We start from the raw sequence: 25,067 nt of genomic DNA on the forward strand, positions 1-25,067 counted from the left end.
ATAAAAATTATTTATCTCTTAGTATAGAATTTGAAAGATGTTTCCATTTATTTCTCTTTAAAATAGACTTATTAAGGATTTAAACATATAAATTTAACCCCATAATCATTTTTTTACAGTTTTTGATGGTTTTCCAAAGTCAAAATAGGGGAACCCGAAATCATTCTGACCTTGTCTCACAAAATTTATTATATCTCATAATTTAAAATTTCATTGCTTACACTGTTTCTTCCATGAGAAAATAGACTCAATAAAATTTAATTTCATATTTTATTCAACCTTAACTCAATTTCCACTATTTTTGATGATTTTTCAAATTTAGATTACTGCTACTGTCTAAAACTATTTTAGTGCAAAATATTGATTTTCAAGTTTATAACACCCTTATTTCCTTTCTCTACAATTTTTCGCATCACTTTATCTTATTTCTCTTATTTCTCGACAGCAAGCAATTTTGACTTTTCGCCAAATCCCGTTTTCTGCTTTTCGGGTACACACATGATATCGATTCGCTATGCAAAGTAACCTGAGCCTTCAAAAATGTATATTTGACCAATATATCCCTTAATTAATCACTTGATTTATCAATCAAACCAAATATCCCCAACATAAAACTCGAGAAACTAAACCAATGATGATTCGAAAACTTACCGCGATGAATCCGATAACCAGTCATTTCCACACACTGGAATATCAACTTAAAACCTTTAAACATCACCTAAACGAGGGTAAAACGAACCCTTTGTTAATTGCCTAATCGAAATACGATAACTAAGGGGAAAAATTCCACTTACCGAAACAGATGAAGTCGAAAGTTGCACCCAAAGAGATGACTCGCAAAAAATACAGAAACGAAAAAAGTAGGGAAAAGAAAAGAGAATTTCGACTATAGAGCAAGAGATGAACTGATCAAGAAAACGAAAAGGGAGGGGAAAAAGAAGAAACAAGATTCAGCCAAAGGGGAACAAAAACCAAAAATGAACAAGAACGGAGAAGAAACAACAGAGAAACAAAAGTCTAACGTCAGAAAATTTGTTGGGAAAAAATAAAAAAGAAAACTGATAAGAAGAAAATCTTATTTTGATAACTTCTCCCCAATTATCTCCTAAAAACACTCTCTATTAACCCACTAAAACACAACTACTCAGCAGCCCAGTTTAATTTGAAGTCTACCATGCCACACGCATCAAACAAAAATTAATTCCCTTACTTGCGCAAGGACTCAAACAGAGGACTCCGCTTAACCACCAAACCAGCAGGCCCATTCTAATATATTTTACCAACAATCAAATCAAAGTCTACTGAACAAGAGTAAGGCCTAATTCATTCAAAATATCAAAATTTTCCCAAGCAAAGGCTTGAACTTGAGACCTCCCAAACACTCCTACAACACATAACCATTAAAGTTAACAAATATTTGTGTCATATTTTCACAATAACGAAATTAGAAATTTTGAGGCATTACACCATAAGAAAAACAATTTCGTCTTTGTTAGGGTAGACAAATATTCATTACGAGCCAAAAAATTAAAAGCAAGAAATCTATGAATGTATCTTAGGGTCGGTTTATGCACTAGTAAGGTTTTAGAGGTCTTAGAATTGTAAGAGCAGTGTATAGAGTGAGTCAGAGTCGAGTAAGCGGCATCGACATCGAAATCGCTAGGTATATCAAGTAAAGTTGTATGGCATGGATCAGTTTGAACATCGTCAAGGTCAGCGAAACCCATGACTTTGTTAAAATCCAAAACTGACATTCTAAAAGGATTACCAAGCAATCGTAACAGATGATTTCAATAGTCCTAAAAACATTTATATCGAAACTAAATGTCGCATAAAATTCAGATACGAGTTTGAAGAATGCATTACATTTAATATTCGCTTACGGTTTCAACCAATAGCATCAAAATAATTTAATACAGTATCATGTAAATTAAATGTATCGAGGGTAAAAAGAGAGGAGCTCTTACAGACCAGGATTGAGCGATGTCGAATTTCATCGTATCTTGTGTGGTACTCTGGGGTAGTAAAATTTAAAAATCCTCGAAGTCTTCCCTTCGACGGTATTGTGTAAGTACATCCTCGTTTGTCATGCTTATTATCCATAGTCTCCTTAATCGGCCAAGTATTCCTAATTACATTAATAACACTTCATCTAGTAATATGCTTCTCGGTAACCAGCTTCCCAATTAATATCCATCGATTGGAAATCCGTCCTCCTTGATCCTCAATTTCAAGTTCACTTTCAATTTCTAACTCCCCCATCCAAACCAGATCACACAACTCCGGAGAGATTTGAGTTTTAAATTGAAAATAGCAAAAACAGAGTACTTACCTTCTATCTCCCTGTCAACGTAAAAATTTAACCCACAAACTCCTTTCACAAACAAAAGCTAACTCCAAAAACGAAATGAAAGAAACTGGCTCACTTAAACAAGATCAAGTAAAAAATTCAGGTAAAAACAAAGAAAAAGCAACAGAATCCTAGGTGTAAAGATTTACCCTATGAAAGAAAGATGCGAATTAATCAAGAAAAGAATTCTAACACTTAGATCTCCCTATTTGCGAGAGGACGAATAATTATCATAGAGAAAGAAAAAAAATTCCCGAATTTTAACATTTATTAAGTTTGATATTAAAATTTTAATAAACTTGCAAATTGGACAGCTCGGGTTAAGATTTTGTAAGATAATTTTGAGTTTTAAAAGTTTTAGATAAAATTTGAACGTTACATGTATTTTCAATAAAATTATTTGGGATTGTAGTAATTTGATGTTGAGACTATTTTTAGTTGAAATCATTGTTGTGTTCATAGTTTACAATGGCAGGTCTAAATCCTAATATTTATACCATTATTATTTTTAAGACTTTTGCGCTTTGTTTGTACATTATATATATATAAAAGTGAAGGTTGAAGTTTCTAAGGTCGGTGAATTTTATAATAAAATTTTAAAATACTCTATAATATTAGTTTTTGATGATGCTAAACATAATGTTAGAGTGAGTGGTGTATATTTTATGAAAAATTGATGATGACTTTACTTATATATAGTATAATCCTCATAAACATATTTTAATTTTAGCGTAGAATAAGAAATTATAGTATTATCCAACTTGCAAGCTCAATATAGAATTTTCCATTCATTGAGTATTCAACCACTTCACAAATATTATTGAAGTTTTGAGACATAAAATCAATATTATTTAATTAGTAAGTAGTTGGAAGAAATAAGAATGATTTTTTTTCAAGCATTTGAATTAAATTTAAAATTTGGAGTATTACTATTAAAAAGTTTTATTTTTTTGGTGAAATTAAAAGTTTTATTTAAATAGACTAAATAATATTAACCTCAAACCATTGGAAAAAAAAGTTATTTAACTATATATATTTACATTTTTAACAAAGTTAGCTAGCTTCCACTACTGCAAGTAAAACAAAAGTCGACAAGTTGGAAATTTCTTGCTCTACTCTAGGATGCTTGCCTTTGGATCCACTACACGAGGTTGACTAATTTATTGGCTAACCAAGACAATTTTATTATATATATATATGTACACACACATAGAATATGTAGGTAAGAATTCGGCAGTCATGGATTCTAAGTCTTGGCTTCTAATGATCCTGTTGATCAATGGCCTCTTGCTTTGGTCAAATGAAGCTGTTTCTGCATCTCATCCCAAAACAATCCCTTCGGGCCGTGACTTTCCATACAAGTTAAAATCAGTGTCGAAGCGAGTGACCACATTATCACCACCGCCATCACCTAAGCTGCGCACTCCTTCTTATCAAAATTCGCCGCCGCCACCCATTTACATCTGAACATAATGACCCCAACATTCAGCTCAAACCAAAGCACCACTGGTTCGTATGCTCCCTTTGAAGTTTGCAACTTCAGTTTGATGTACCGTAGGCGCAGCCCACAAAAAAAAAAAAATAATAATAATAATAAAATTCGACTTTGTTATTAGTTTACCAGCATGTGCTCCAATAAACTATAAGATTTGTGATACTATATATTTCAATTCTGATATTTCTTTTTCTCTATTTTCTTTTAATCCTCTCTGCTTTCATCTTTGTGTAGAGTTTTCTGTTATTCGATGTCCTTTTGTTAAAAACGACTGACAATGAAATTTAATTATTGCTGAGAACTGTGTTCTCTAGCCCTATCCTCAAAAGCAGACAAAGATTCAATTTCAGGCGTAAAAACCAGAAAAGAAATTCTATTAGTGAAGTGGAAGAACAAGAACAAGAAAAAAGAAAGAGTAACCAATTTAAAAGATTATCAAAAACATCAAGTTGAGTTCAACCTTGAAAACATAATAATGGCGTATTTTCAAAAAAAGATATTAACAACCTCACAACTACAACTTTATAAGAGACTTTAATATTTTTGTAATAGTCTTATATATTGATTTATCAAAAATTAATATTATGCATTAATTTATATGATTTTTATAAACGTTATGGTAGTATGAAGTTGTCACTAGGTTCCGCATTGAAAATTGACCTTACAAAGTATTTTGATTCTCTAAATTGAGAATTTATTTTTTCAAGTTCTGGGAGCTCTTGAAATTCCAAATATGTTTGTAAAGTGGGTAAAAGCTTGCATAACACACTCAAAGTTTTCTATAGCTTTGAATGGTGGACTTGGTTTTTCTCGGGTGAGAAAATGGTTACGCAAGGTGACCCTTTGTCCCCATATCTGTTCGTCATCTATATGAATGTTTTGTCTTGTCTTTTGAACATCGTAGGTAGATATAAAGTGTTTGGCTATCATCTTAGCTGTAAAAAATTACAACTCATACGTTTGTGCTTTGCAGACGATCTAATGGTATTCATTAAAGGCTTTGTTGACTCTATTTTTGTTATTGATAATATTTTGGAGTGTTTTTACAACATATCTAGCTTGCAAATGAATAGCTTTAAAAGTGAGCTCTTTAGTTATGGAGTTCCTCAATCTAAACTTGATTGTATTGTTGAGAAGATTGGATTTAAATTTGGGAGGCTGCGTACCAGGCATCCGGGAGTCCCGTTGGTGACAAAGAACTTGAGATTGAGTGATATGTTTTAGTTGAGAAAATCACTAAAAGGATAAGGAGTTGGGAATCTAAGTGTCTTTCATTTGTGAGTGGACTTCAGCTCTTGTGGTCATTTTTAGTTTGCAAAACTTTTGGTGTTCCAAAATCATAGAGGAAAAAACAAAGTTGTGTAATGCTTTTTTATGGAAAGGGAGTGATGGTTCAACAAAGGGTGCAAGACTAAATTGGTTTGGTGTTTGTCATCCTAAAGCTGAAGGTGGTTTGAGGCTTAGGGATTTGCTTGCTTGGAACAAAGCTTGTATAATGAAAAATCTAGCTTGTATTAACAAGGGTAGGTTCATTGTGGGTTGCCTGGGTGGAGCTATGTGTTTTTAAGGGAGCAAGTGTACGGAAGATTTAATCAGCTCAAAGCCACAGTTGGGCTTGGAGGAAGCTTCTTGAGTTGAGAGAGTTGATATTGCAAGTAGGTATTCCTCACGTTGGAGGAAGTTTCCAATTTTACATTCCCTTTTTCAGAAATGTAAATTCAAATGAAAGTCGACAAATTGGAAATTTCTTGCTCTACTCTAAGTTGCTTGCCTTAGGATCCGGTGGACGAGGTTGACTTTGTTGGCTAACCAAGACAATACTATATGATATATATAGACACACACACATACAATTAGTAGGTAAGAATTGAGCTGCTATGGATGCTAAGTCTTGGCTCCTAATGATTATGTTGATCAATGTCCTCTTACTTTGGCCAAATGAAGCTGTTTCTGCATCTCACCGGAAAACAATCCCTTCGGACCGTGACTTTCCATACAAGTTTAAATCAGTGTCGAAGCGAGTGGCCACATTATCACCACCACCATCACCTAAGCCGCGCCCTAATCCTTCGTTTCAAGTTACGCCGCCGCCACCCATTTCCATCTGAACATTCAGCTCAAACCAAAGCACCACTTGTTCGTATGCTCCCTTTGAAGTCTGCAACTTCAGTTTGATGTACCATCAGTAGCCCACAAAAGAAGATATATAAAACTCAACTTTGTTACTAGTTACCGGCATGTGCTCCAATAAAACTTGAGATTTGTGATACTTTATATTTCAAATCTGGTATTGCTTTTTCTTTTTCTTTTTCTTTTTTTGCTCCTCTGCTTTCATCTTTTCTATAGTGTCTTCTGTTATTTAGTTTCCTTTAGTTAAAACTTCTTTTTACGAACCAGACAATTAAATTTAAATGTTAATGAGAACTGTATTGTCTAGCCCTATCCTCAAAACCAGACAAAGATTCAATTTCAGACACAAAAACCAGATAAATTGAATGGCAAATCTTGTTGTCTGATAATCTTCTTGTTGTTTAATGTACTGTCTTCCATTTAAGTTGGTTTTGGTTCATGAGTTGTTAAATTTCATCCTAGGAACTCTATGAACATGGAAATTGACATACATGTGATAAAGATATGACACATACCAACATGGTATAAGAATCTTCAAAAAGTTAACACTGGGTGTGTCATGAACTAAAAATTATACTATCAAAATGTAAATTTAATACTTAAAATGAAATATATATTTTGAGTTTTCATTAGGCATAAGTAATAGTGATAAAACTTAGTTGGTCGTGAAATATATTCAATTCCCTTGAACGGAATTAAATCCTTGAACATATGATTAAAAGATGAGTTGAGTAATTACTATTCCCTTGAACGGAATTAAATCCTTAAACACATGATTAAAAGATGAGTTGAGTAATTACTACACCTCATGGTTACTGTGCTTAATATTTGATTGAGTGAAAATGTGAAAAAGTTAAAAAGAAAAGAAAAAACAAAAATACAAAAATAAATTTTGAATATATTTGTTAGAAAAATAAAGTTAAAGAAAAACAAATAAATCTTAATTATAAAAATAAGTCTTTCAAATTAAAATTATAAAAGAAAAGAACATCAAAAAGATTTAAATGGGTATATTTACAAAATTATACAAATTTGAAAAATTTCTCCCCAATTTCTCAACTACAAAATATAATAAGAAAAGTTAAATCATTTGGTTTCTAAAATATTCTTTTTTATTTTTTAAAATTGATTAACATGTTTAATAACCATTTTCCAAAAAACAAAATAAAAACTTTTACATTTATATGAATATAAAGTAAGGTAAAATATTTTTAAGTTTATATGAATTTGAGCCAGAATTGATTTATTAATTAAATTTAAAGATAAAACTTTGGTTTTAATATGTTTAGTTTTACAAAACATTTGTCTTGGAAATAATAAAACAACTTTTATTATTTTATAATTTTCACATATTTTCTTTCACCATTTAATTTTTTTTTTGAAATTTATTTTGTAAAACTAAATGAAAACTTGTATTTTCATTTTTCTTATCAAACACATTAATAAAAAATATTTTACATTTTTCTAAAGCCTTAAGCTTGAAACTTTATACGTGTGGGAATGCCTAACCATTGAAAAAACCTGGGTTTATATTTTCTTTTTTGCTTTTCAGAGTTGAATTAAGTAGCAAAAAGAGAAAAGTGCAGATTTCTGAAACATTATTTTGGTAGTGGTTCTAAATCAAAAAATATGTAGTAATTTTGACTTATTTTTTCTTCAGTTATATATAGTTTTTCTTTTGACTTATATAATGTATGGAAGTAAAATCCGAGCTTAATCTATTACATTCATCTAATCACTTTTATAATTAAAAATGACATTGAAGCTTTAAGATAGAGAAGTAGAAGTCGATGTATTTTGTAATAAAAATTTGTATTAATAATAGCTATTTATATTTTTCTTTAATGATAGCTAAACATTATCTTATTTAAGGCTATGACAAGTTGACGATAACTTAGCTCTGCATATTATAGCATAATCCAATTTGCATGTGACAGCTAAAAGAAATTAATCTATTTAATTTTGACGTTTCGAAAATGCCATGGTTTTGCTTTGTCATCACCTTGTAAGTACTCTTTCCTATAATTAATACACCGACATCTCATAATTTGATTTAGGTTAAGTTTCGTATTTTTTATTTATTACAAAAATATATGTTAAAATGTTAATAATCCAACCTAAATTATTGTTGGGGGGACATTTTTCACAAGGGTTCCTCCCAACTCATCAATGGTCGACAAGTTGGAAATTTCTTGCTTTCAACAAAATAATATATATATATGAAATTTTTAGTTGAGCATTGAGCTACCATTGGATGCCAAGTCTTGGCTGCTAATATATATTGAATGTAGTAGAGATTCGGCATTATGTATCAGTGCAAAGCATAGCCATGGATGGCAAGTCTTGGCTTCTAATGATGATGTTGATGAATGGCCTCCTACTTTGGCAAAATGAAGCTGTTTCTCCAACTTATTGGAAAGCAATCCCTACCGGCCGCCACTTTCCATACAAGTTAAAGTCAGGGTCGAAGCGGGTGATTACCTCATTGCCACCGCCAGCACCTAAGCTGCACAGTCCTTCTTATTGGTATAAAATTTTGCCACCGCCACCACCGACTGGCATCTGAGCTCAAAGCCAAGCAGGTACCAACTGGCATCTTTGATTGCTGGATGGAGTCTCCCACCCAGGGAAGTTTAACAGCACTTGACTTTGTTATTAGCTGACCAGCATATATGTGCTCCAATAAACTTCAAGACTCAACCCTGATATTGTTTTTCTCATCTATTTCCTTCTGCACATTTGGTTTTATCTTTGTATAGAGTTTTCTATTATTCTACCCTTTTGCGTATGTATGTATAACCCAAGTTTTTACTGTGAAATCACTAGTAGTTTGTAGGTCATCAATAAGCATATACGTATAGCTTTGAAGCAAAGTGCCCAAAAATGAAGTTCACCAGGTTTATAGGCGAAGCCCGAAATTAGATTTGGGCTTAGAGCAAGATATAATTGATAGGTTTGAGTCAATGGAGCATGTGAAATATTATATTAAGGGTGGAGCAGTCTGTCATAAGAATGTAAAGATTAAATTAAAATATATATAATATTGTCATAAGATGATCCAGTTGAATGCTCAGAAATGAGGATGTTTCCTTAGAGCCATTGAAGGATCTTGTTGGAGATAGAGGAGTTGATGCAGAGAGCTAGAAGGAAGCCAAACCAAATTGCGCTTGTAAAGCTGCAACTCGAGAAGAGATGATCAAGAGTTTTTCTTTTCTCTTTGCAAAGAGCGGAAAGGAAGTCATTAACAGACAAGTCCAAGCCCTCCCCCAAATTGAAATCGTTCTATTTAGGAGATCAAATGTTCTATCGATATCAAGCAGTCTCAACAATTTAGATTGATCCAAGTGGATGAAGCTTATAGCATGGAGGAGCCTAAAGGATTAGAGAGGTTAGGGTATATCTTGTTTATTTATTTTGGAATAATAGCAAGATTTACTCCTCTACTTTAACAAAATTATCAATGTGGTACCTGTACTTTTAATTTGTCAAGATTGGAATAATAGCAAGATTTACTCCTCTACTTTAACAAAATGTTCAAGATTGGAAAGAACATGTGGTTCTTTACAAAGCTTTTTGGAGGGTACTTGTATTATTAATGTAATCGTTTTTGTAAAACAGAAGTTTGAGTTTCAATCTAGTGTTTCAAGCATTTTGAATTTGTTCCAACCAGATATTTCTGGGTTCTTTACTTGTTATATGATGCTATATTATTTACTCAACAAAAAATTCTGGGTTTATAAACTTCAAAATTTTTTCTCATCACCGATGAACTTGATGAATTCTTCAACAGACTTCTTTGAGCTTAGGAGGGAGTTAGATGAATATGATTTTTTTTTTTTAAGAAACAATAAAAAATGAACTCTTAGATTTTTTTTCTTTAAAGAGTATTGTTTTTTATTTTACTTTTTTTATTTCTTTAATTAAAAGCAAATTAAACTGTTTTTAATTTTTTTTTGGTGGAAAAACAAGCTAAATTAAAAGAAAAAACAAAGCCTAAGTCTACGACTTTACTCAACAGCTATTCCTAAAATCAAATGAAGAATAAAACAAAAAGGTATAATTGCTGATAAGGGCTTGACTTAGCTAGTTAAAAGTCAACAAATGAAAAATGTGGCGCTCTCTAATTGCGTGGCGCGGCACGTCATCAAAAAACCTGATGCCGTTATGGTTAAGTATCAGAATGAACGGAAAAAAAGTACAGATAACATATTGATGATTCTATTAAAGTATAAGGGTAAATCTTGCGATTATCCCTTTTCCTTTACAAATATTGAGGAAGTGAAGAAGGATAATAAGATTCCAACCTCATTCTATTTAGTCCAGAGCTTTTCTCTCTCTCTCTCATAAAATCTCTTCTTCTTTTTTTCTTATTTGTTTTTTTTCAATTTATAAATATGTTTTGTGAGAATTTTTATTATCTTTATAAGTTGTTTTGTGTCTATCGTCGCTAAAATTTCACTTGACAATAGCAGTTTTTCCTGAAAAATGGATGATTCTTTGTAGGCTTCTTAATTTGTTTTTGTTTTAAGAGTATTTTTAATAATAAATGATTTTACGAATCGGTTTGGACCCATATTGTCTTAAGTTTAATATATATATATTTGTTTTCAGTTGTTTAGTAAGTCTTCACTTTTAGAAATTTATGTCTACTCCTATAATATGTTTTTTAGTCCTGCTTATGCATGTAGTATTGTTTTTGTTAATGATAGTTTTGTCTCTATCTTGGACGGTTTAGTGGATGCTCAGTTCTTTTGTCAATTTTTATTTGCCGCTTTGAACCATCCTAGGTTTATTTTCTTATTGTATTAAATGCTTATAATCACTCCAAATATGCAATATATGAGTTGTGACAGAATCAATTGTCAAATTGCCATAATATGTTGTGTTACTAGAGCTTGTCCTTCATCGCCTACAAGGGATGTTTATTGTTTTTTTTCCCTAAACTATATGATTCCATAAAAAAATGATTAATTTACTCTTATAATTAGAGAGGTTCATAGGTTGGGTTAGGCGAGTTAAGGTTAAGTTTGAGCATGTTTTATATTTATATGTTTAACTTAACTTGAAATATGTTCTTAAAATTTCTATTGATATTTGTACATAACTAACTCAAGTTCATTTTAAACCTATATTTTTAAAAATTTTGAAATATTTATATTTTTAAGTTTAATATTTTATATAATTTTCATTTATTAAAGTTTCATGAATAGCTAAAATATATTAATTTTGTAAATCTAACTTATTTTAGAATTACATTCCCAATGTGATTGATTTTATAATGATGAAAAATAACTTTTAAAAGAAAAGGTTAAAATATTGTTTTGTCAGGTTGCATGTGTTCAGTTTAATTGATTGTAATTTTTTTCCTTTCACAATTTTTTTTTCACGGTTAGAAAGTAGAAGTTACATTTGAAGCCAAATATTTCTTTTTTCTATTTTATTATTTTAACGGGCTTCTGAGAAGGTTGATGATTAGTCATTAAAAATATAAATATTTAAATAACACTAAGATATGTGTGCCTTAACAAGTAAATATCTCTAAAATAGTAATTAATTTAACAATAAAATAAGAGTTATATAATATTCAAACAATAACAAAAATAGTAGCAATATAATAATGAAATGATAACAAAATAGTGAGAAAACAACAAAAAAATAGTAGCAAAACGATAAAAAAATCAAAATAAAAATAGAAGTTTTTTTTTTTTACAAATTCGGGCTAAACAGAGCCAAAAAGACCTTACTTGATCCCTAACACATTTTCTAAACGGGTATTATTTTTATTCTAAACTCATATTTCAGACTTATAATTTTTACCCACCCTTCCACTTTTCGAGTGGATAACCTGACCCGACCCAATGACAAATGGTGGTTATGATAATATTATTATTGAGTGTGATGTGAGGATTTATCTTTATTAGACCATATTTATGGTTTGTTTTCGCATTTTCACAGTAGTTTTAGATATTCATGACATTACATTAATAAGATGTATTTAAGTACCTTTACATTAAAAAGAAAGAAATTGACAACATTATATGAGTGCATGTTGGTTTTGTTGCAATAAAGAAAATAAAATGTATAAATTAATGGTTTATTTCAAAAATTAGCTATACTAATTAAATGAGTTGCAATATAGTCCCAATTTTTATAATTATTATAAACGATAACTGACACAACATATATTGTCAATATCAAGCTCCATCTTAATGGAACCGAAAAAGAAAAACCAATCAAACTAAAATAGTACCGTCAACTTGGCCAAGTTGACATATAAAATTCTTTGTCCCACAAACTTTAATCCCTCGTCCATCATAACATTTAAAAAGGACAATTATCCAACACCAAAATAATATTCCTCAATATCTAAACACAAGGGGAAAAGAAGATATTAAGTGGGTTATCTCTTCAAACCTGATTATTAAAAAATGAAATTGTATATTTTAACCTTTTGTAGACACCTTGTTGCTCTCTTCAATAATATAATACCATTCATCTAAAAAAGTAGCCAGGAGAAGAAATGACATGACTAATTAGTGGAAGTAATATATAGAAAGTTTAGGGCTTCCCGTATTTAATTTTTCTTTTTCTATTGTTATTTTCATTATTACTGTTATTTTATACTAATTACAAATAAATACATTGTCCATCCAAAATGTATTTATTTACTTATCATTGTTCCCTTAGTTTGGTTAATTAGTAGGTTGATGCAGTAAGGAAATGATATAGTTGGTAGTTTACATCATCAATTCATAAAATATTAATCGATAAAATTGCACTTTATTTGTTTATACTGGTAATGATAATTCATTTCTTTTTTGATTTTGTAACGATAAATGGAAAATTCCAAAACAGTGAACTTAATTACAAAAACCCAAAGTTACCAAAGATCAGGAGTCTCAGACATGCTAAGAAGTTCTTCCAAGTAATCAGCTCCTAAATCCTCCAAAACCAACAAGTTTTCCATGCTTATAATTCCCTTTTCTTCCTTCACCTTCTTCACTATCACTCTTTTGCTCTTCAAGGAATGCCTCTTCTTCATTGCTAAAACGGGTGAACACCCTTCTTCAAATCTATAATTCATTTCTCGAAGTGACTGATAAACTTTCTCCATTGGAAAATTAAGTATAGCCATGGAACCTCGCATTGTCAATGCAGCTCGATCATATGCTAAAGCAGCAGCCTCAGCAGTATCAAAGGTTCCAAGCCAAACCCTCACACCCTTCCTTGTTGAATCCCTTATTTCAGCTGCAAATTTCCCCCATGGCCTCTTCCTAACCCCTCTGTATGAAACCTCCCCTTCATTATTAGCTTTTGAGCTCACTTCATCGTCTCTAGGGTTTGTTTCAAAGGAGCTTTCATGGGTTTGGTTTAGAACTCCTAGGAGAAGCATCTCTTGAGAGTCGTTTTTATTAAAAGGAAGGGCTTGATTGAGTGATTCAAGTGACAAGTTTTCTTGAGATACATAGGAAGAAGATGATTCAGGAGAGAATTGAGAATATGGGTATTGGAAATATGAAGAATCCATGTATGAAAATTGAGTACAAGTCCAGGCTTTCAATTTGAATATGATGTTTATGTGTAGAGTGATGAGTTAATAGGGGGAACATTTAAAAGCTTAGGGGGATGTGTATATTTATATAGGGATCGAGGAAGGTCACAGGGGGATAGAAAAGTGGAAAAAATACATGAAGGGGAGGGTTTTCAAACAACATTATTGGGTCATTAATTGGAGCAGATTGGCGATTGCCATGGCGGCCAGGTCAGAAGAAAGTTTTCAATATGCATGGCGTCAGCTTGATGATTTCATCAATAGCTAAGGGCCCTTTACCCACTTGGCACTAGGAGCTACCAAACAATGGCTGATGCATATATGGCACCACATATCTAAATGCCTATTGAAGATACAGATTATGAATCTGAATATTGTATAACATCTGAATAATGTCAAATCATGTTGAATATATGAGGAATTTAAGTTTGGTTTTCTTTCTTCTTTTCTTTTATTTAATTTGTTTGGGTGAATATAATTTAATCATAAAAATAAGAAGGTGATAAAAAAGGGAAAGAGACGTTGGTAGTAAGGACGATGGCTTCTCCAAATCTACCTCCAACTGCGAATCAGCTCCAGCATTTTTGCATTAGCTCCTCCACTTTATGATCCTTCCTTCAGCTCTATAATCATGTGATTGTTTAGTGAAAAATCTGATTCATAAAGATCTAATAATATCAACTCAACAAACTATAAACTTGTTATAACACAAGGATTGCACAAAATTTTGAATAATACAACAACAGCTATTCACACCACATGAGTGCAGAGAGTCACTAGAATGAAGACGACTCACATTTGTTTGGTTTGGTGATTAGAGAAAATTAAGAAAGCAAAAACAAATTTTCATTATATATATATTTTTTTATATTTGGAAGAGTCGAATGTCACTTTCTTGTACATTGGTGAAAACCTTGTACATTGGTGGATCGAATGTGATTGTCTTTTGAATTGGTGAGAGCCAATAAAATTGATATCTATAAATGAAATTAAAAAATATGATATTGATACAATGATAGTCTTGTATGGAACGGGTTGGTATGGAAAATTCTCTGAAAGTTTTTTAGGGGGATGAAGGTTCGCAGCTTTTTGAAGATCGCAATACTAAGAACGTCAGGTTTAAAGAGGTTTCTAATGGGACTTTTGTGGATATGGCTGTGGACGCTGATCCACCTTCGAATGCGGCAGCATCGTGGAAGGATAAACTTTTTGGAACTGGTTCGTCTGGGACCAGTCAGGATGTCGCCAGATTTGAGGGGGACATGGATGAAGACTTCATTCTGTTAGATGATGATATCATAAGGACCAATGTTAATAGAATTCCAACAATTGAGTTTTCAGATCGTGTTAAAGAAATTTTATATAAGGAGATGGAGATGACAGTAGTCCTTAAACTACTTGGGCGAAACATCAGTTATAGTGTTCTCTTTAATCGAATCACTAGCCTTTGGAGACCTATACAACCATTCCAATTAATGGATATTGAGAATGGGTATTTTTTGGCTAAATTCCAAAACAGGGAGGATTATGACAAAGTCCTTACACAGGGACCGTGGATAATTTTTGGACAGTATCTGATAGTCTAGCCATGGACAAAAGAGTTCTCTCCCCTTCAACCATATCCTAGTGTAGTTTTGGCCTGGATCAGGTTACTGGACTACCGGGGTTTATGTACAAAAGGAAGATTCTCTAAGCAATTGGAAATATGATCGGTAAGGTTGTAAAGTTTGATTTTAAGACTGATAATAGAACTAGGGGCAGATTCGCTAGAATGGCCCTATTTATCAACCTGGACAAACTCATCATTTCTCAAATCTGTGTTAATGGCGAAATACAACAGGTGGTTTATGAGGCCTTACCAACGGTTTGCTTTACCTGTGGAAAATACGGGCATGTGAAGGATCTGTGTTCTTTACCAAAAGAAACATTGGACAAAGTCAATGACAAAGTGGTGGCCGACGGTGGCTCAATCAGTGGAAACAGTGACCCAGAGAAGATCTCTGAACCAGCTTTCGGTCCGTGAATGCTGGTGGAGCGTAAATCCCGAAGAAGATCGGGGAATACCCGAGATTTTGGTAATACAGATGCTAGAAAAAGAAAGTCTGGCTCTCGGTTTAATGCCCTTACCGTTGAAGGCGAGAAGACCGGCGGTAAGAAAGGAATGTTAGCAGATTTAAAGGAAATAAATATTCAAGCGGTGGAATCTGATGTGGCCAATCTTGGTTCTGAAGAAGAAGATTTCATTAAATCTTTGCCTTCACCGGTTATTAATAAGGCAACAAATTTGGACATTGGTTCAAGTGGCCAAAAGAGAACTTATGATTTGGGCTTGGATTCGGATGCCCAAATGAGTATAATTAATTCAAAAGGCCAGCTTATCAGAGGGGAGAGCTCATTCGGGCCGTGACAATGATAAATTTAGGCTGAAAAGCCTGGGAAAAAAATTAAATGACAATAGGCCAATTGGGTCTTCAATTGGGCCTTTTTCTAAAGAGAATTTAAATAGATCATGTCAGCTGACCTACCAAGCTAAGGAAGGTCACTCGATTTCTATTACTCCAATGAGTATGGGGCCCACGGGAAATTATGCTGATGGAACAGTAAAAAGTCAAACAGGCCAGCGCCTCTTTCTTTGGCGATTAATGACCAGCAAACTTCTCTTGCATGGCCCAATCCCAACAAGACCCAGGTTTTTCCAAATCTTAATTTATTTCCGACTAATTAAGAACTTAGGGCTGTTTTGTTAAATGCAGGTAATGATGATAATTAATACAACCCAAAATCGCAAGCCGGTAAGTCGGGAGATATTAAGGCACACTTCAATCCGGTTTTTGAAGGCCCAGTAGAAGTTGAGGTTCAGCTGACTAATAACATTCTAGAATATGAGAAACACTCTGCGGTTACTTTCAAAAAAAAATTTAATTCCTCTGATCAGTCTAAAGGTAGTCCATTTGAGCATTTGAATGCAGGTAAAATTGATAATAAGGGTCGAAATAATTTTGAGAAATTTGGCATTACTAGAGGAGGGCGTAAAAATAGTAATGCCTTAAAAGGTCGTGGGGGTCGTTTTAAAACCTCTGCAAATTCGCGGGTTTCTTTAGCCGATTCAATGAAAGAGGTGGCGAAGCTTATATCTTCAGACCTTTCAAAGGAAGATAAAAGGGAAGCTCTTGGTGAATGTGAATCTAGTAGAGTGGTTGACTTCCGACAGTAATGGTATGTTTTTTTTAATATATTCTATTATTTATGAATCTCTCGATTTTTTCTTGGAATTGTTAGGGTTGTGCCAATGTCAGATTTCCTCCTATTTTTCGCGAGTATAGTATGGAGCATAGACCCAATATTATTAGTTTGCTGGAAACCAGAGTCAGTGGGTCCAAGGCAGATAAAGTTATTGCAAAATTGGGGTTTCAATTTTCACATCGTGTGGAGGCTGTTGGTTATGCTGGGGGTATTTGGATTGGTTGGACTAAATCTGTTAAAGTGGAGATTTTACAAAATCATCCCCAATTCATTATTACTCGGATTTGGCATAATTCTTCTCTCAATCCAATTTTGATCGGTTTCATCTACGGAGTCCTATCGTCAAAAGCGAAAATACCTCTAGCATAATTTGAGAGCTACTATTCCTACTGGGCAAACTCCTTGGATGGTGATTGGAGACTTTAATGCTATTCTCTCCTCTGAAGAGAAAAAGGGGGGGCTTTCGATTGGTAGGAGGTGTCTCTTTTTGGTGACTTTGTTGACCCCTCTAACCTTCATGATTTAGGCTTCAGGGAACCTCCTTTCACGTGGCATAGGGGCCATCTATTTGAGTGATTGGATCGTGCTTTGGGAAATGAGGCTTGGGTAAATTTGTTTTCAAATAGCATAGTCACTCATCTTCCAAAAATTAAATCCGATCACCGTCCTCTTCTCCTCAACCCTAGTTCTGAGTCTGTTTTGCCAAATAGGAGACCCTTTAGATTCCTTGCAGGATGGGTTGAACACCATGACTTTGAAAATCTTGTGAGAAATAAATGGGTCTTTCACGGGAACATGTTTGATTCTTTAGATAAATTTACTGGGAACATCAATGAGTGGAATAAGAACATTTACGGTCATATTTTTACTCACAAGAGGAACTTGATTCACCAGCTGTCGACTGTTCAAAGGAAAATGGACTTTTTAGGTTCTACTACTTTAGCTCATGTTGAAAGGAATATTAGGAACGAGTTGGAAAATGTTTTACACCATGAGGAACTTCTCTAGAAGCAAAAGGCTCGTTGTGACTGGCTTCACTGGAGGGACAAAAATACTAAGTTTTTTCATGCTCGCACTTTGCAGAGACGGAAAAAAATCGTATTTCTACCATTCGTGAATCTCTTGGTAATTGGTTATTTGACCCTGAGGTATTGAATTGGAAGCGTCTAATTTTTTTCAGAAATTATACAGAGAAGATCCTGGTCCCATGGGTTACTTAGCTCCTAACAGGTTCCCTAAACTTGCGCCTACTGATAGTGAATTTTTAGGTAGAATAGTCACTGATGAGGAAATTAAGAGAGTTCCAGGTAGTGATAGTTTTTATGCTATCTTCTTCCAAAAACAGTGGGATATAGTAGGGCCAGCTGTGTGTGACTGGGTGAAAATGGTTTTCAATGGTAGGGTTATTAATGCTAGGCTAAATAATACCCTGCTTGTCCTTATTCCCAAGATTCAGAATCCTGAGAAATTTGCTCAGTTCCGCCCTATAAGTCTGTGTTCTGTCCTCTACAAATTGGTAATGAAGGTAATTGCTAACCACTTTAAGATTATATTTCCCAAAATAATTGCGCAGGAATAGGCAGGGTTTATTGCTGGGCGTAATATTACCGATAATATTGTCATTGCCCAAGAGGTGATTCATTCGATGAAGAGCTGCAAGAGTCGGAAGTGGATGGCGATTAAAATCAATTTAGAAAAGGCATATGACCGAGTGCGATGGGATTTTATTGATACCTCTCTTTAAGCGGCAGGTATTCCTAGCTATCTTTCAAATGTTATTATCTCTGCGATCTCTAACTCTACCATGCAGGTTTTGTGGAATGGCATTCCTACGACCAAATTTAGACCTATTAGGGGAATTAGACGAGGGTGTCCTCTTTCTCCATACCTTTTTATACTCTGTATGGAATGGCTAGGACATTCTATTAGGTCAGCTTTATCCAAAGGAAGTTGGAAACCTATAAAGTTGTCTCGATCGGGGCCGCTTCTCTCACATCTCTTTTTCGCCGATGACCTTGTGATTTTTTGTAGAGAGGATGAACAACACGGGAAGATTTTAAAAGAAATTTTGAATGATTTCTGTGAGCTCTCAGGACATAAGGTTAATCTTAGGAAAACAAATATTTTATTTTCCAAAGGTGTTGAAAAATCATTGGCTGATCGGCTGAGCAATATTTTCTTTTGTGCTTGAGAAAGTCCGTAAGAAGCTTCAGAGTTGGGATGCTCGACAACTTTCTTTTGCTGGACGAGTTACTTTAGCGCAGACAGTTCTTCTAGCCATTCCCAGTTGCTTCATGCAATCTATGATGATTTCTAGGACGACCTGTGAGGAGATTGAGTATCTAGTCAGGCATTTTATTTGGGGGACTTCCGATGGTAAGAAAAAGATCTCTTTAGTTGGTTGGGACTCTATATGCCAACCCAAGTGGTGTGGTGGTCTTGGCATGAGACAACTACAGGGCCAGAACATTGCCTTTTTGCTTAAACTTGGGTTCAAAATGGTTACAGATAATGAGACTCTCTAGGTTCGTGTGCTTAAGTCTAAATATGGGATGAAGGACTCTTTACCGACTAGTGAAACAAAGGCGAAAACTTTTTTTCTTTGGAAGCCGCTTTCAAAAGTGTGGACCCTGTTACTTGATAACCTTGTTTCGTCCGTTGGTGACGGTAATAAAATTCGCTGATGGAAGGATATATGGATTCCTAGATTTGGACCTTTGATTAATTACCTACCTCCTTATGCTAATATTAATCCTAATTGTTTGCTTAGTGACTTGATTACAGGAGATGGCAGTTGGAATCTTACTTTTTTGCAAGCTTTGTTACCAGAGGAGATTATTTTCCATATTATGGGTATTCTTCCCCCTCATCCAGCTGAAGGACCGGATAGGCTGTCTTGGCGACATACTTCAACTGGAGCTTTTTCTGTTAGATCCGCTCACAAAGTGTTAAAGGAAGATTCTTGGAACCCTGGAGATAAGTTATGGAAGATAGTGTAGAAGATCCCAGGCCCGTAAAGAGTCTGTTTCTTCCTTTGGACTGTGCTTAAACAGAGAATTCTTACTAATGAGGAAAGAGTGAGGTGGGGTTTAGCAGTTGATGGCTCTTGTTTGATTTGTGGAGATGCCACTGAAGACATTCTGCATAGCATTCCTGACTGTACTGTGGCTAAAGAAGTCTGGAAACAGGTAGTTCCGAGAAACCAACATTCTCTATTTTTTTCTAACCCTTTGTACGAATGGATTGCTTTAAATATACAGGATACTTCGACGCTTATTGGTGGGGAAGTTAGCTGGGCTTGCCTTTTTGGATTATTAGCTTGGCGCTTATGGAAGAATCGCAATCTTTTCTTCTTTTAAGGGAAACCATGGAATGCTAGCGAAATCATTAAAGTTTCCATGTGTTGAGCTAAACAGGCGAATCAGATTTCTAGAAGTAACCTGAGTGATACTATTGTCACATTCCACGGGGAGCCTATACCTAAGAATTGGATCTTTCTTAATGCGGATGGTGCTGTGTCAAAAGCATCTGGAAAAGCAGCTGTTTGAGGAGTGGTACGGGATAGTTCTGGTAATTGAATGATGGGCTACAACCAATTTCTAGGGACCTGCTCGATTTTCGAAGCAGAATTATAGGGTATTCTGGACGGCTTAAAGTTCCTTCAACGCAGAGGTCATAACAATGTAATTATTCACTCTGATAGTTTGGAGGTTGTCAAAGCTATTCAGGAATGTGGTTCGGAGGGTTCTACCTCTGCTTTGATTAGAAGAATACATTGGATTCTATCCCAAGAAAACCAGTGGCTTTTAAGACATATTCCGAGGGAGAATAATTATTGTGTCGACTACATTACTAAATTGGCTTTTGTAAGCGAGGACGACCTACGCCTTTTTGAGTCTCCTCTAGATGAAGTGCTAGATTTTCTTAAGTCAGATAAAGAGAGGCTCTTTACAACTCTCGATTTTTCCTTGTAACTTAATTTCGTTATGTTTTCTTGTTCACCAAAAAAAAAAAAGAATATTATATTGCATCTATAATTGTTTTCGGTGTTATGGAATTGGGTTTCTTTCCATCCAAAGAATTGTTGTGGCATTGGATATTTTTTTAGAGAAGGCTTTGAGGTGTTCTTCTTTGTGTTTTATGTTTGGGACCATTGTACATGATGATCACGAAAGTTACTTTCATATCAAACACATGAATTGATTAAAGTTTAAGGAATATAATATGGTTCTGTTTTGCTGTTAAGTCCAGTGTATTCAACCTGATGAAAGGTTGAAATTCTAGAAATGGCCACCATTTTCACATGCTTTAATAAAAATAAAAAAGTTTACTTTGATTCATCATTAGAGAAGTTATTGAATTAACATATGTTATACATCATAATCCTAATTGCGGTGGGAAATACAACTATTTTAAGATTAAATTTAAATTCTCATACTTACAATATAATATTTATATCTCTAGTTATATTATGCTAAAACTTTTGTTATACGCTCATAAATCATAATTAACTTTTTATTCAATTTTATCCACATATAGAATTCCATAAAACACATTTAATATAATAAATTATTACACCAAATAATCAGACCGTTTTAATTGATAACAAATCTTTTTATATAAACTATTAGTAAAATTTGTACTTAATTGAGTGAAAAAGTGGAAAGATGAGAGAATGAAAAGGATAAAATTAGAGAGGTGTATGTTAGTTTAAAATTATACATTTTAAATATTTTATTTTATTTTCTTTCACATTTTAACTCTACCCAATAATACATAAAAGGAAAATCACTTTTACATTTTATTTTATTTTTTCAATTTTTTACTAAACACACTTATAATAAATATATATTTTCATCTTTCTATTTTTATACTCATCTATTTTTTATTTTTATTGAAAGGGGTTGAATAAGTTAAATTTTTAAAAGTTGAATAAAACAAATTATTATGCAAAAGGTTAAAGAAAGAAAACAAAAGAAATTGGTATTATATAATATTGGAAATGGATAGAAGAATGGTCCACACTTCTTAAATGTATATGTGGGGAATGTGCATGAACCTCCATATTTTTACATTGAAATTTGAGGGAGATTTTAATGAAGTCGACCCTACCTTAATTAGCTGAAATTGATTTTAAATACCAAAATTGACTGATGGTCGCTCCACGACAGTGATACTAAGCCCACTAGGAAGTTGGATTTGCTAGGCGTCCTCCTCAATTTCTTTTTATTTCAATTATTTCATATAAATATTAGTAAATTAATATTATTAAATACGATTAATATGTAATTTATTTTTGAATTTGCTTAAAATTATTTAATTGGTATTTTAATTTTTTTACTTAATTGGCATCTAAATTAGTATTTTATCAACACACATTGTCCCAATTTGTTAATAACGTTAATTCTTTAAAGGTTAACGTGTAGTTTGCTTCTTAAACTTACTGAAAAATACCTAGTTCGTACTTGAACTTGTCCAATAATTTTTTTTAATTGATAAATATTTTAAATTTTAATTTATATCCCCCACATATCATATTGAGAGACTGCCACATGTTACTATAGAATTGGCCATCAGTGTCATGCCTATACAAGCTAACGATGTTAGTGCACAGGTACCAATTTAAGTGACAAAATACAAGTTCAAGTACGAACTAAGTAAAAAAAATTTAAATACCAACTAAATATTTTTAAACAAATTCAGATGACAAACTATATATTAATCCTATTAAATATTAAAATTAAAAAAAAATAATTTTGAATTCTTCTTAAATTGTGGAATAAAAATAATTTACTAACAATGCATTGAATCATCAAATATTAAATCTGATATTTCATATATATATATTGTATTTCAGTATTTGATAATTATATAGACATAAATGTTGTCTACAATAGGCTCTACAATTACTCATTATTCAAGGAGCAAATAGCCTCTCTAAATAGGCTCTACAATTAACGTAACAAGTAAAACTAACTCCTAAAATAATGGAAAGCATAACAATTTATGCAAAACAACTACTGCCTGTAGACGAGGACTATTGAAAAAGTCTAACGAACCCTCCCCTAAACTAATATTAATTTCTAATATCAGTTTAAACTAAAAAAAAAGTATTGCTAACTTCCTGCATTTGTCGCCTTGCAAACTCCAAGCATTTGTCATAGCTTTTGAAATGTTGCAAGTTTGAAGGCCTTTGTAAATATATCTGCAATTTGATTTTCACTTTTGCAATAAACCATATCAATCTCTTCATTATTCACATGATCTCTCAAGAAATGATATCAGACATCAATATGCTTGCTTCTCCCATATAAAATAGGATTCTTGGATAGATTTATGATTGAACTATTGTCACAGTAGATAAGAGTAAGCCCCATTTGCTTGAAATGAACTTCCTCAAGAAGCTTTCTCATCCAAATGACTTGGCAGACACATGCTGATGCAACTACAAGTTGTGCTTCAGTTGCTGATAGAGTGACAATTGGTTGCTTTCGTGACGACAATGAAACAGCTCCTGATCCCAACATAAAGACATAACCAGATGTATTTTTCCTATCATCTTGGTCTCCTGCATAGTCACTATCCATAAACCCAATCAAGGCTGATTTTTCTGCCTTCTTGTACAAAATCCCGTAGTCGATTGTACCCTGCAAATATCTAAAGATTCTTTTTGCCGTTTGAAGATACATTTCCTTTGGACATTCCATGAATCTACAAATAAGATTTACGGTATATGTTATATTTGGTCTAGTCGTAGTGAGATACATTAGACTTCCCATGATTTGCTTGTATAAAGTATTATCGACATCTCTTCCATTATCATCTTTCACCAACTTTAAACTTGTCTCTGTTGGTTTACCAACCGGATTACAATCCGCCATTTGAAACTTCTTTAGAATCTCCTGCACATACTTCCTTTGAGAAATAAAAATACCTGTATCTGATTGTGCAACCTCTATACCCAAAAAATAATGCATTCTTCCAAGATCCGACATGTCAAATTCAGCCATCATGGATTTTTTAAACTTATCAAACATAATCTGATCATTCCCGGTAAATATCAAATCATCGACATACAAGCAAACCATCAATAATTTCCTATCATTTTCCATTTTCACAAAAAAAGGTATGCTCATAAGGACACTTCTTAAAATCGTTTTGGAGAAAATAAGCCTCACCACGACTATACCATGCTCGAGGGGCTTGTTTGAGTCTGTACAAAGACTTTTTTAATTTATATACTTTATGCTCTTCTCTAATCTTAATATAGCCAGGAGGTTGTTTAACAAATACCTGTTCATTCAAGTCTCCGTGCAAGAATGCCGACTTGACATCTAGTTGGAAAATCGGCCAAGAATTTTGAACAGCCAATGCAATCACCAATCTGATTGTGTCATGCCTAGCAACTGGAGCAAATACCTCATTGTAATCGATGTCAAACTCCTAACTATAACCTTTCGTTACCAAGCGTGCTTTGCATTTGTCAACTTCACCAGTTTCCTTCAGTTTCGCCTTATAAACCTGTAATGACCCGAAATTTATGAGTATCGAAAATCGTGTTTCTGGCTTATTATTTTAGAAAATCGGGTTCATAAATATTTATTAGAAATATTTATGAATGTTAGTTGAGTGATTAATTAGATTTTGGCTAGGTGAATTAGCTTGAATTAAAGTTAATTTAGTGTAAGGACTAGATTGAATATACTGTAAAAGTTTAATTATAGACTAAAGAAAATTAAAGGGACTAAATTAGTAAATAAACCATAAAAGGGAATAGTGCATGGAAATATTAATCCATGTGTATGTATAATATACATATATATATATACTTAATACTTAAACATATAATATAATAATATAATAATATAATAAAATATAAAAGAAATAAAGAAATAAAAACAATGAAAAAGAACAGGAAGTGAAAACGAAATAGGGGAAAGAAAAAGAGAAAGAAATAAAAAGGGAAAATTAGGGATTTGAAGCTTCAAGCTTAAATTGGAAAGTTAATTAACTCCATTTCTTTATAATTTTGATGTTTTTTGAGTTCTAGAGAAAAATATTACTTGATGTAAGTGGAAATTTTGAAAGTTAGATGATTTTTAGACATGGGTTATGTTGAAAAAATTGTTGAACTAGGGATTTAATTGAATAAATATCAAGTTAAATTTGATTAAGGGATTAAATTGTAAAGGAAGCTATAAGTTTTATGTTTGAGGGACTAAATTGAAAGAAACTTGAAATTAGGGTTTTACTATGGATATCTAATGTTTAAGGTGAATATGATAGGAAATTGAATA

The 25,067-nt window shown here is 33.0% G+C and overlaps 2 protein-coding genes across 2 annotated transcripts; both read right to left on the reverse strand.

Annotated features, from left to right (window-relative positions):
- Positions 1–12,754: 12,754 nt before the first annotated feature.
- Positions 12,755–13,720, reverse strand: LOC108463410 (ethylene-responsive transcription factor 1B-like). Its single transcript, XM_017763353.2, has one exon. It carries the CDS (start codon positions 13,501–13,503, stop codon positions 12,856–12,858), a length of 648 nt encoding a protein of 215 aa, XP_017618842.1. The 5' UTR covers positions 13,504–13,720; the 3' UTR covers positions 12,755–12,855.
- A 9,331-nt stretch (positions 13,721–23,051) lies between these two features.
- On the reverse strand, positions 23,052–23,882 carry LOC108462586 (uncharacterized mitochondrial protein AtMg00810-like). The gene has a single exon (XM_017762519.1). It carries the CDS (start codon positions 23,880–23,882, stop codon positions 23,052–23,054), a length of 831 nt encoding a protein of 276 aa, XP_017618008.1.
- Positions 23,883–25,067: the final 1,185 nt, after the last annotated feature.

The sequence above is a fragment of the Gossypium arboreum genome, chromosome 13, assembly GCF_025698485.1.
Source record: "Gossypium arboreum isolate Shixiya-1 chromosome 13, ASM2569848v2, whole genome shotgun sequence".
In the NCBI taxonomy this organism is placed as follows: domain Eukaryota; kingdom Viridiplantae; phylum Streptophyta; class Magnoliopsida; order Malvales; family Malvaceae; genus Gossypium; species Gossypium arboreum.

Coding starts and splice junctions, on each gene's coding strand:
- LOC108463410 (XM_017763353.2), bottom strand. CDS start 13,503: ATGGATTCTTCATATTTCCAATACCCATATTCTCAATTCTCTCCTGAA.
- LOC108462586 (XM_017762519.1), bottom strand. CDS start 23,882: ATGGAAAATGATAGGAAATTATTGATGGTTTGCTTGTATGTCGATGAT.